This window comes from Corvus moneduloides, chromosome 5 (assembly GCF_009650955.1).
Source record: "Corvus moneduloides isolate bCorMon1 chromosome 5, bCorMon1.pri, whole genome shotgun sequence".
Taxonomy (NCBI): Eukaryota; Metazoa; Chordata; class Aves; order Passeriformes; family Corvidae; genus Corvus; species Corvus moneduloides.
The window spans coordinates 52,437,716-52,450,232 of NC_045480.1; the positions used below are offsets into that span (position 1 = coordinate 52,437,716).

The following is a 12,517-nucleotide window of genomic DNA, read 5'->3' on the forward strand; positions in this document are numbered from 1 at the left end:
GGAAAAGGATGGGTGAGATCTGTGCTGATTTAGAGTTTCTGAGGTTGTAAGAGAATTTTCTGTTTGTAGATACACTCCTAAGGTATCACCCTTTCCTTTTGCCTTGCCTCCAACTCTGAAAGCACAGATCAGCATTTCTCTGTACAGTACCTGGCAGCCTTTGAAAATGCATTGATGTTTTCAAGGCAAGGGGAGACAGCTGTTGTATGGATGAGTGGGACAGAAGGGGACTTGAAAGAGAGGGTAGGCATGAAGGGTGTTCTCCTGTGTTTCTGCCCTGGTGTTTTGTTTCAGTTGGTGACGTTCATCAGGTGAGTCCTTCGTCGTGTGCCTTGGCTCGTAGTGTTTTCTGGGATGAGCAATGTAATCACGGATGCTGTGTCTGCCCATATTGGTGTGACTTGGTGCTGACTCACTGCCTCCCCTCTGGCCCTTTGAAACCCCCAGGTGGAGTGGCTGAAGAATGAAGAGGTGATTGATCCTGTGGAAGACCGAAATTTTTACATCACTATTGATCACAACCTGATCATCAAGCAAGCCCGGCTTTCTGACACAGCCAATTACACCTGCGTTGCAAAAAACATTGTGGCCAAGAGGAAAAGCACCACAGCAACTGTGATAGTCTATGGTAAGTGATGCCTTGTACTGTTACACGGGGATGGACACACACTCCAAGCAGGAGGCGGATGCACAGTGCCCATGTGCAACTCTGGCTGCAGTGTCCAGGCTGGGCTGTCGGCACTGCCTGGTGACTTGCAGCCACACACAGGGACTGCAGTCAGGGGCACTGCTGAAATCCCTCAGCAGTCCAATGGTTGGGCTTCTTGGTGACAGGCAATGGTGTTAAAGGAGGAACAGCCTCACTGGAGAGAAGGCGGCTGTTCCCCTTGCTGTAACACACATCAGCTGGATACAGCAGGGAGCCACCAGGGCACATCCTCCAGCAGGAGTGTCCAAGGCTTGGCTTACTACTGACACAGTTCATGTTCTTAGTGACCCTTTTCAGAAATAAGAGTGAAACTGATAGGTAGTTTGTGCTTCCAGAGGCTGGTAAGAGTGTCAGAGCTCGTCAGAATCCACCATCCTTTTATATCTCTTTAAATAAGCTTATTTTTGGTGCCTACTTCCAAAACATACCCTCATCAAGAGCAAAATAGCAAAGTGTTCTGGGACTGCAGTTCATAGGCACACAGCCTAGCTTACAGCTAAACATCAGGGGAATGTAAAGCATGGGATAGCATTATTCTGTGTCAGCACCCACAGTCCTGATATGAGTGAGGCTGGCCATGCTTTGGCTTGGAAAGGATGAGATGCCCTTCTAGGGTCTCTTCCAGCCTGTGTTGCTTTGCAGCTCTTCCCCACCAGTCCAAGCCTTTGCCCCTGCAGAATTACTGCCCCAAATGCTTTCCAGGTGGGGGTATCCACCAGAACAAAACCTGCTCTGATTATGTGCCAGCTGACTGAACTGGCGTTTCTTACAATCAGCTTAATTATAGGATAGACAAGTAGGAAAAAATCCCTATGATTATCTCTAATATTCATTTCATATTCAGGGTAGCAGTTAGATTTAATTGTAAGCAGTTGCTTCTCTGAAGTTACAATGAGGGCTTTTTACTTCAGTTTTTATAGAAAACTGGCTGAATTGAGTTGATTAGCAGTGCTTTTGATATTGAGGGATGGACCATGCAAGAGCACCATGTTTTGTAACTGAGATGAATGCAGAAACATAAAGATGTAGGCGTACTACAACCCTTCCTCATACATACACAGAATTTTTTTCAAAAGTGTATTCAAGAGACATGTGTAGGGAGCAGGCATTTTTATGGGGTTTGCTGCCAGAGATGCTTAAGGGTGGTGTCATATCACAAACATTTGGGTTCAGGGAATCCGAGCAGTTAGTATGTTATTACCCATACCCTGACAATGACATTATTATGTAGAGCAGCACAACTCCTTCTTCATCTCTCCATCTATCCCAGAAACTGAGGTGGGTGAAAAGGAGGGTCATCATCAATATCTTCCTAGAGATAAATATGTTCCCAAAGTCCAACAGAAAGAAATGCATGTAGTGTTTGCTCATTCCTAACAGCTTAAATATCTGTTAGGGAAGTGCTGGGACATTCATATATGCACCAGCTATGTCCACAGAGGGGTAAGTGAAGTTGTCCTGACATCCTGAAGTCACCTTCTTGAAAAAAAGGAAAAGAAAATTCTCAAAATCTAATCAAAGCATGGGGGTCTCTCAGCATGCATAGGTGATGGGTGCATCTGAGAATAAGTGGGAGTGCAGGTTTCCCTTTGGAAAACGGTGCAGCTCTCAGAGCACAGGCTTCTGGCTGGCTGAGCTGCAGGCATCTTGATCATACACACTCCACCAGGCACTTAAGGCTGGGTCAGGTTGATTTTCAGGCTAAGGCAGGTCACCTGCCAACCCTAATAGTCATCAAATGATGGTTTTCATTCAGCATCAGCATTCCGTCAGCTTGTGCAATGACTTCTGGCATACACTTGGTGTGTTGGAGACGTGGCTTTGTGCCCGTTCAGTGTTGCTTCTCGTACCATCTCTTGTGGCCACTGTTGGAGGCCATGTGACACAGAGCCAGAAGCACCTTGGGGCTGCCCAAGCCAGGCTGTTTGTGTGACCATGCTCTTTCTCTCTCGCTTTGCAGTGAACGGAGGCTGGTCCACCTGGACCGAGTGGTCCGTGTGCAACAGCCGCTGCGGGAGAGGCTTCCAGAAGCGCACGAGGACCTGCACCAACCCTGCCCCGCTCAATGGCGGTGCCTTCTGCGAGGGCCAGAGCGTCCAGAAAATAGCCTGCACCACTCTGTGTCCAGGTTCAGTATGAAGAGCACACAGCACACATAAAGACTTTGTCTCTCATCAGTCTTTTGAGGAGAACACTATTAGTTGCAAAAGCCTCCTTGTCATTATTAATAAATCCAGCATTTCAGGGAATTAATATGCAATTGTATTGCTTAAGTAGATAAAGTAGTGAACACATCAGGCAGCATGGGTTCCAGCCCTTCTTTTGCACACTGCTTGCACTGTGGTCTCAGCTCTTAAAATTCAGGGGATTTAGGGAACATTCAGAGCTTCAAAATGTAGAAGATAAAGGTTGAAAGCTCTGTAAAAGAATTGGGATTTGAATACAGAAAGCAACTGTGATGCAAATATATTTGCAATGTCTGTTCAGTCCAGCTGTCTCAGCAAGTAAAGCATCTGGGATGTGGATATTAAATTTGAGGCAGATGTTTACCTGACATATACAATCGTCAAATACAAAGGCATTTTTATTGGAAAGAGATGTGTATCCATACTTCTAGAAATTGTTTAAATGTAAACTCCTGAAAAACACAAAATTGTTTCAGGACATGCAATATAGTTGGTGACTTCTCTGTGATAAAATTATGCCATCTGTCCTACTGTCCAGTGCTCTCCTACTACTGATCCATGCAATTCAATGGCAGTAAGGTCATCTTTAGCTTGTGAAGTTTGGTAATCCAGCTCTGTCACTGGAACAATTTCATATTTTTTTCTTTAGCTGTTTAGTTTAGTGCTTTTGAAAATCATTTTCAGGATTTTGAAAGGTGCTAAACACATTCGTGGTTCTGCTCATGTGAAATAGATTGGTGCTTCTAGATATTTCTTTTTAATAGAGAATATTTAACATTAAATATGTTCCTACTAAAGAAGAATTTCTGGACAAGTCTACCTTCTGTGTTAAAAAATGTCACCCCCATGCCAAAAAATTAAATCACAGATTCCTGACTTGTTGCTTGTATACTTTGAGCACAGATAAACTGGTTAAAAGTTTATGTAAAGGAGAAGAAAGACCAGAAATGGGGCCCGGGCAGAGAGAAAGGAGATGTGGGGGTGAATGTACATTTACAGGCCAGAAGCAGAATTTAGAGAAGAGTAGGCTGGTGGTCCTTTTGCCTTGCTCGGAATGGCTGGGAGTTGAAGGCTGGCTTGTGCCAACATGTGCATCGTTCTGTCTTGGTCTCACTTTTGTGCACCCCTAACAAGTTGTCTCCTTTCCTTGTCTCAGTGGATGGCAAGTGGACATCCTGGAGCAAGTGGTCCACCTGTGGCACGGAGTGCACCCACTGGCGCCGGAGAGAGTGCACGGCCCCAGCACCCAAGAATGGGGGGAAGGACTGCGAGGGGCTGGTGCTGCAGTCCAAGAACTGCACGGATGGGCTCTGCATGCAGGGTAAGTACTCTCTCCAGGATGTGGGGCATGTGTGGCAAACCCTGAGATAGCTGCAGTTCAGCATCAATGACCTAAAGTCACAGAACCATTTGTAGGAGAAATGAGTTAATCCAGTTCTCAACCAGTCTGGACACCCCACTCCTCTTTCCTGGAATGTGAAACAGTGAAGAATTACAAAGAGTCATAACAGAGCCTTCTCCTGCTGGCCTTCCCCACCAAATGGCCCTCCTCTCTATCCTGGCTCAGCATCTGTCCAGAGAAACTTGGCAGTGGCTCTTACAGAACTGAAAATGGAAAAATAGAGCATGTAGGGCAAAGCCAGCACTTTCAAAAGAGTAAACTTGGCCAGGCAGATCAGCTTCTGGCTTCTCACTGTCAGGAATGGTGGGTGTATGTGTTTCTATTTGTAATTTTTATGCTCCTTTTTGAATTTCGGATGACCTGTGATAGAAAGAGGTACGCTGCATCAATGCAGTGCTGATGCAAACTTCATATCCAGTCATCAGCATGCTGCAGCCCCATGACATCAGCTCTAGTGCTGAAGTCTATTCCACCTGTGCCTATTCATGCCGTGGTCCTGCCTTTCTGACTAATAGAGAGAGAAGCAAAGAAAAGCAGGTTTTAAGTGTGATTCTGACAAACACTGATGAAAAATTAGTCAGCTCTACACTCCGTCCCTTCTCAAAAATGAGGTCTTCTTTGTTCTGCTGATGCATCAAAAGTCCCTTTCACATTTCATTAGAATAATAACCTGAGCTCAAATCCTCACACACACCTCTTTCCTATTCCTTCAGCCCATCTCTCTGCAGTACTTCTCTGTTAAGCCTCAGATTTCTGTTGTCCAAAGAGTTGTGCCTGTACCCATCCAGTACTGCTTTGTCCAGATCATAAAATGCTTTGAGTTCTGTCATAAAAAAGGAGTGAAGAATTTTTATTCTATGAGGCAGGTTACTTTTGACTGAAATAGTCAAAATGACAAAAAATGACACTACCAGCTAATAAATTGGTCTGCTCTTTGAATAAGTGCTATATAGGATAGCTACTCTGTTGGTAGTGAGCTCTGAGCTACTCTATGGCATAGCACGGCCATTTACTTTGAGGTTTCCCAGATTTACAAATATCTTCCTCAATGTGGCTCACACAAGCATTTCCATCATGTTAAAAGCTATTAGTCAATGTCAGCGGTCTATAAAGTTGTAATCCCTCAAAACACTTATTTTTATGGTGAAATTGGAAAAGTAGAATTCAGAACTCTTCTCTTTTTGATTTCTAAAGATAGGGGGAAAACATCCAGCCACGTCTTACTGTATAACACCTTGGTGACTTTTATTGTAGGGAAGCTAATGCACCCCTAGTTCCAGCAGTGTTAATAAGTCATTATGGCAAATTAGGAGGAAAAGATGCATTTCCTCACACAGAAGAGCTCTTCACTATCAGATTATATTTAGACAGGTGTATGTCATCTCTGTGTATGTGCATAAAGAGAGCCATTTAAGCAGAAATCTTGTGGAAAAGTAGATATAATAGTACAGCAGAATAAAAGCCCTGTAGGGATCTCATTTATCTGTTGATGGTATATTGCATTTTATTTGTGAAAGTGGATGCTGAGTATAAAGCAGAGATCTTCAGCAGGAGAGAGGGTGAAACTGTTGTGAATCCTATTCTGCTTCATATATATGTATATAAAAAATGGTAACGAAAAATATGCAGTCACTATAAGGACCTGCTTAGCTCCAGGGGCCATGATAATCCTTCAGTGTTGGAGTTTAATGGCAGTGTTTTAATGGTGTCTTTACTCGTGGGGTTTCATATACCTGTAAAACTTACAGTCCTGCTCCCTGATCCATCACTGCTGAGATTGATTTGCTGTACTTCATGGCAGTGTGCCTGCTGCTCTCTCTCTCTCTCCTTCCCTCTCTTTTTCTTTATTTCTCTTTCTCAGTTTATGCAAAATCAATCTGAACACACTTATATTTTTGCCCATGTGGATTTAGATTCATAAAAAATCTGCCTGCTGAGCCAGGAAGACACACAGCACTCCTTTGATTCCCAAAACAACATGCTTCTTTCCACAGTATTTGAGGCTTTGGGGGTCTGGAACTGACAATTCTCCTGGCCTGGGCATCTGTAGATTCACGGCAGTCTTTTCCAGTGGTTTTATGCCATTGGGTCTGGCATGGCACATGCGGCGTGGAGGAAGCTACAGCCACCTTTTCTCTGTGGCCATAGCGCTCTGGGAGATCTGTTGGCCAGCTTCTCACCTGCTCCACAGCCAAATCCTGTTCCTAGGTGCCCTGGTGCTGCCTCCTTACTGTCAGTCTTTAGTGAGAGCTTGAAGGTTGACACCATGGGTGTAGTTGAGGTCAAAGAATTAGTAGGCAGACTCTCTTGCCAGGAGTCACTAGCCTGTTGCTCTGACAAAAACTCACTTGTAAATATATATCTCTATGTAGCTGCATGTAAAACATATCCTGGAAAATGCTGGATTGAATGAGTCTGATTTACAAGCCCTTTCTCTTCCAGTCTGTTATTCACTTCAGTAGCATCAGCTGGATAAATCAATAAGCTTTTTCATCAGACTGCCCCTGCTCCAGCAAAGAGCACAAGTCTGCATCACTGTCGATTTCTGTGGGGATAAAAACAGTGGAGCTTTCTCCATCCCTTGTAATTACAGTATTTTACACCCAAAGCTGTAGTTTGTGCTTACCACTAACTGTGGCATTCCTCATGCAACTCTGCTATTGCATTTATTCAGACTAATAATCTTGCTAGTACACACACACTCTCCTGTATCCACTAGTTAGTATTTTTCATTAACATGAAGGGATGAACAGTCATTAAACTAGAGAGCCCACAGAGAGACAGCAGGCTGAATTGAAGAGGAAAAGCAGATGTAGTGAAAATTTAGGGCAGTCATTGCTATTTTAAGTTTTCAAGTACACAATATTGTGTAGGGGTTCCCATTATAACAATTTCATAATTCCCGTAATAGCAATAATACGATCTTCTGGAACAAAATCTGCTGTAGGTGTAAGAAGAATTGGCTGGTTACCACCCACACTAGTTGCATTATTGCCTCCGTAGTTGCATTATTTCCCATTTGATGTAAGAGTACTGTGGAAAATACTTCAGTGCAAGGAGCAACACTTTTAAAGGCAGGCACTGCATCTCACAGGAGATTGCTGTAAACTGAAGCATGGCAATTAGCCCTTCACTCGTACCACGTAATGACTTTGGTGGGTGTTCTGTGCAGGGAATAAGAAAGCAAAGCACTCTCCTGCTGGCCCAAACTTCAGTACAAGTAGTTCCCTTCACTAAGTCACAAACATTTTTAAAACAACGTACAAGGGGAAGTGTTTTGCTGGACACAGTCTGGAATGAGTGCGAGATTGCTTGTGTGGTACAAAAGAGATGCTTCTGCTTTGCATGATGTGTAAAATTCTGCTGATCGGAAGAGTGGACAACCTGTGAGGACAGTTAGCTGTACTGTGTGGTTATGTTGAAGGCTTATTACCTGACTTGTTTGAAGGCTTATTACCTGAGTTGTGACATGCAGCTGTCATGCTCACAGCACGTCATGTACATCCTTTCTGTTGAGGATCTGAAGTGACACAGTGTTCAGATCTGTATTGTCCCTGTCCTGAATGAGTACATACAGCAAGTCCCTAGGCATGAGGTTGACACCTGCAGGTCTTTTGGGCTTTTCTGAAGTCATGCCTGGGACGTGCAGGGTTGGCACTAGCACACTCAGAGGGAGAAAACCAGTGCCCCTTTTTCTACTCACTCTTGGCTTTAGTTGACCACTGTGGCTTTTCATAAAAGGCTGGCTAAGTTGTGCTTTAATTTTTTTTCAAAACACAGGGCTGTCTTACAGCAGCAAGCAAGGTAATACAGAAACACATGTTGTTGCTTGAAGACTGTGGGTTATATAGTTACACAAATAATACTGTTGCTCTGTTCAGTAAAATTGTTTACTTTATACAGTCTCACAATATGGAATAAAAATCTATCATTGAATAGGAACAAAAGGAAATTTCCACCTTTGAAGCACTGCCAAGTGTCATCAGATCCAGTGTGGATTTTCCCTTTGTTTCTTGAGCATGACTGAGATGCGCTACTGTCATTTTAAAAAATGGAAGAAGAGATTCAAAACAGCTTCATCGGTTGCTACAGACAATGATCTGGACTAACTCGCAGGTCACTCTGGTCCTCTCCCTGCATGCAGCTTAGGTACTTGGAAAATCAAATAGCAGGTGCACCACTGGAGGAAAAGACGTCATACCATGGTGAAGATGTTATTGCCAGACTGGTAATTCCGTTCCTTCTTAGAAAAGGCTGGCTCTAGTCAAGAGTGAATTGATGTGAAATGGTGACAGCAAATCTGTATTTGCTGAGTGCTCTGAAATCCTCGTCTGAAAGGCAATATGAAGTTCATAAGGTTCCCTCTTGCAATGATAGTGCCTGAGCGAGTGAAAAAGATGCAGTTTATCCTGCTTGGGCATGAAATGGCAAACTGCTGCCTTTTTCCAGTGTCGTCTCTGTTTATACACAGGTCCTGAGCAGAAAACAAGGTTACCCTGATACTAGCATCTCTTTCTTCTCAAAACATACATATTCTGCACGTGCCCTGCTTGGTTAATGTAACATGTCAGAACCTCTGATAGATTAAGTATTCGTTTCCCTTTTTGGCTTGATTTGAAAGCAGGCATTCAGGGAAGAATGACAGGGCAGAGCAGCTTGATGAGGACCACAGGTCCACCAGAGCAGATCAGTGTGCAAAGAGCAGGGGAATATTTTCCAGACTCCAGAAGGTAAGCAGAACTCTCTCAAGGGAGACTGCAACAGAAGCCTGTGTGTGCAGAGGAATAAAATAAAACCTTTTATTAAGAGCATGTGGGTCAAGAGAGAACTTCTAATACATTCAGTCTGTCAGCATAATGATACAGCCACCTGGCCTGTTTTGGCCTACAGGAGGAGTACATTCATTTGAAGAAGGCATCTCATCTGTTCCTAGAGGAAGTTTTCCATAATACTGTTATTTGATATGAGTAAAGGGATGTGTTACTCTGTTTTCTACCCAGCTACTACATAATGGTGTGGCAGCCAAGGGAGTTTATGCACACATCTCAGAGTTATGACTCATCTCTATTTTACTGTAGCGACATGAAAAATGCCCAGCTGAGAAGCATCCACGCTCCAATGGGCCCTATGCAGCTGAGAGCTCTTGCCTAGAAAACAAACTGCTTGAAGCAGATAAAAGTGTTGGGAGAAAACAAAAGTGCAGAGCCACAGGCAAAACGCAGGGCACTGAAATCCCTGTGTCTTAACCTCAGTCAGTTCAGAAAGAGCCACCTCCACGTTATTTTTAAAGACAGCAAGTGCTGTAAGATCTCTAGGATGTTTTCAAAAATCTGCACTAATTAAAAAAATATTATAGCCACGTGGAGAGGAGAAAAAAAGACAGCCTTGTCCATCTATACTTTTCATTCTTCTTTTTTCTCTTAGGTTTTCTTTTATTCTCGCCTATTCCTCTACACATTAAAAAACTCAAAAAAGTTACTCAGGTAGATGAAAGAAGAATTCAAATCGTATGAAGTCTAACTGATGTACTGATTTAATTGTAGAAGAAAACCACCCCATACAGTGACAATAATATACGTTTATATTTTCCTTGTCATATACAAAGGTGGATATATTTCATGATTTTTGCTTTCTTGTCAGGGTATCAGGCAGGGCAAAGTTACATGAGCATCTGAAGGCTCATCAAGGAGTAAGTGAAATAATAAGTAAAACTCAGTGCTATTTCTAAATCAGGACTAACAAAATTATTGGCAGCATGCTTAGATGAAAACTCATGTTGGGGAAGGAAGTTTCTAGAATTTGGGAAACAAACTTTGAACTGATCGGCTGAGCTGGTTCTGGAGTCTGTGGGATTTTTGAGGTTATAAACTGAAGAATACAAGTTACGTTATGTGCGAGCTTCCAAACCTGCCAAAGATTTTTAGGCCTATTCCATGTGAGTAACGTATGCTTTTCATGACCCTTTCTGTCCACCATTCTTAACAGCTTTGGTCCCCTGTCCTAGATCCTCTTCCAACTGTCCCTACCTTCATCTAGCTGTCTGCCATGTATCCTCTCTTTAGCAGTGTCCCTTGTCCTCATTTCAGCTCTCTTGTCCCACTACAACAAAGTGAGCCCCAGGAAGTCTATCTAGCGTTCAGTCATTGCAAGAGTGGAATTTGCAAATACACGATCTAGTGAGTTGCAGTGCCAGGCATCTGTTTACTTTTGCTGTCAAACATGCATAACAAACCCAAAGCTGAGGTTCTACTAAAGATTGACATAAGATTTAACCAAAAGGTCACAGTCCTTAACTGCAAAAGACTGCATAATGTCAAACTTGGATATTCTAATCCACACCAAATTTTAGCAGCAAGTTATCCTTGCCTTCCATCTTCCCTTATTCCCCTATAGATGTCATGCATGTTTAAACTCAGGCAAGACCTTTCTATCAATGTTAACAAAACGTCAGGATCTAATTTAAAATGAAAACATAATTGCAGTCTTAATTATAGAATATCATGAACTCCTGTTCAAGGAGAGAACAAGAGAGTGTCCCCGTTTAACTCACTCACTCAGGAAAGATCTGAGATAATACCCAAGTAAATAATCAGTCACAAAACCTCAAGCTCTCGGTTTAATAGCCCACCCTGAATATGCCAATAATTAGTGCTTCAGAATGAAAATAAATTGCTGTGCATTATCTCTGGGATGCCTGATATCATATCTGACCTTCAGATCATCATTACTACAGACATGAAGGTCTTTCTTTAGAATAGAAAATGTAGGAAGAAGCTGGGCACATTCTGTCTGAAAGATTTTTGCTGCGCCAGGGACTCTGCTGTTGGTTTTATTTTTGAGGTTTTTTTTAATTTTTAACCATCACAAGTAAGGTATAACATATCACATCTTCTCGGTTTTGTGATACATTTCCTGGGAATCAGCAAGGGAGAGAAGCAATTAACAGCAATTAGAGTTCAAATATTATTGTTAATACTTTTCCTATGGTAAATCTGCATTAGCAACATGTTAAGTGAACAGGAAACCTTGACACTAAAACCAGTCAGAATATGGGGTTTACTCTAAGATTGCTTTTGTACCATTAACTCTGCCCCTTGTAGAAAAGAAAATACTGGAAGTATGTGCAGCCTCTGGACAGTGGAACTTGCACAAAGCAATTTAAAACTCCTGAATGTCAAATTAAATCTCCTAAATTCCTTCTCATAAGCTGGGAATATGTGACTGCTTGTCCATCATAAACAGAAACCTAGATGGACTAAGATGGAAGCCAATAGCATTGCAATGCATCTGAATTAATATTTTGAAAGCCCTTGAAAGTCTTTTCTGAATGCTTTGAGCCTTTGCACACTGTACTGATCATGTAGAATTTCCTTTAAAAATAATGAAGAGACTCAAGCAAGCTGCTGATAGCCGTAGGAATGATGGTGAATGAGGTAAGGCAGAAGGAAACAGGACTAGTAATGCAAGGTCACAGCCACAGTCACAGCACTGCAAACACTGCAAGGACATGACTTTCTTTCTTCTTTGTCTCAAAACCCTCTCTGTATAATGGAATTCAGAATGTAGAATTGATGAATGTCTCTTCCCATGAGTGCAAAAAAGCCTGAAATCACGCTAACATTGAATTGAGAATGGCATTTTACAGGGAAAGGGAGATAGGCTGAATTTCTAGAACTTGAAATCTGGAAACAGCAGTATATACTTGGAGGGAGTTGAGGATTTTTTTATGCATTGAGATCCAGTGAACTAGAAATTAACAACAAGACGAAAAGTCACTAGGGCTCCTAAACCAATTTTATTCAAACTTCCCAGGATAATTTCTGAGACTCATTATGGAAAATTTCAGCAAAACCCAAAGATTTAAAATTAAATTCTGAGCTAACTGGAGCTGGACCAAAGAGGAGGGTAATATGACTCAATGCTGAAAGAAGATCTCATCTTGGGAATTAAGAACAGAAGCAATTGGGTGCATGTTGTTTGGGTCTGGTACGAAAAATAATTACCAGCTTGCTGGCTTTGAGTTATCAGATACTGCAATTCATCTGATGTGTATGCATCACAGCAAAACAAAGGGTCGTTTCAGTAAACCCATGTCACGTCTTATTTACCACACACCTACTTTAAATCATCTAAGAACTGTTTCCTTCAAATGTTAAGCTTCTACATGTAATAACTAGTCTCTGTTTATCTGTTTCCTGAGAAAGGAAGGCAGCAGTTGAA

The 12,517-nt window shown here is 42.3% G+C and overlaps 1 protein-coding gene across 2 annotated transcripts in view; it reads left to right on the forward strand.

The window, feature by feature from the left end:
* Window positions 1-12,517, forward strand: part of UNC5C (unc-5 netrin receptor C) — a 253,839-nt gene that overhangs the window by 202,051 nt on the left and 39,271 nt on the right. For both annotated transcript variants that reach the window (XM_032109034.1, XM_032109035.1), the window contains exons 5-7: window positions 448-628; window positions 2,670-2,837; window positions 4,052-4,216. In XM_032109034.1, the coding sequence (XP_031964925.1) occupies window positions 448-628; window positions 2,670-2,837; window positions 4,052-4,216 (514 nt within the window). The remainder of the gene's footprint in view (window positions 1-447; window positions 629-2,669; window positions 2,838-4,051; window positions 4,217-12,517) is intronic.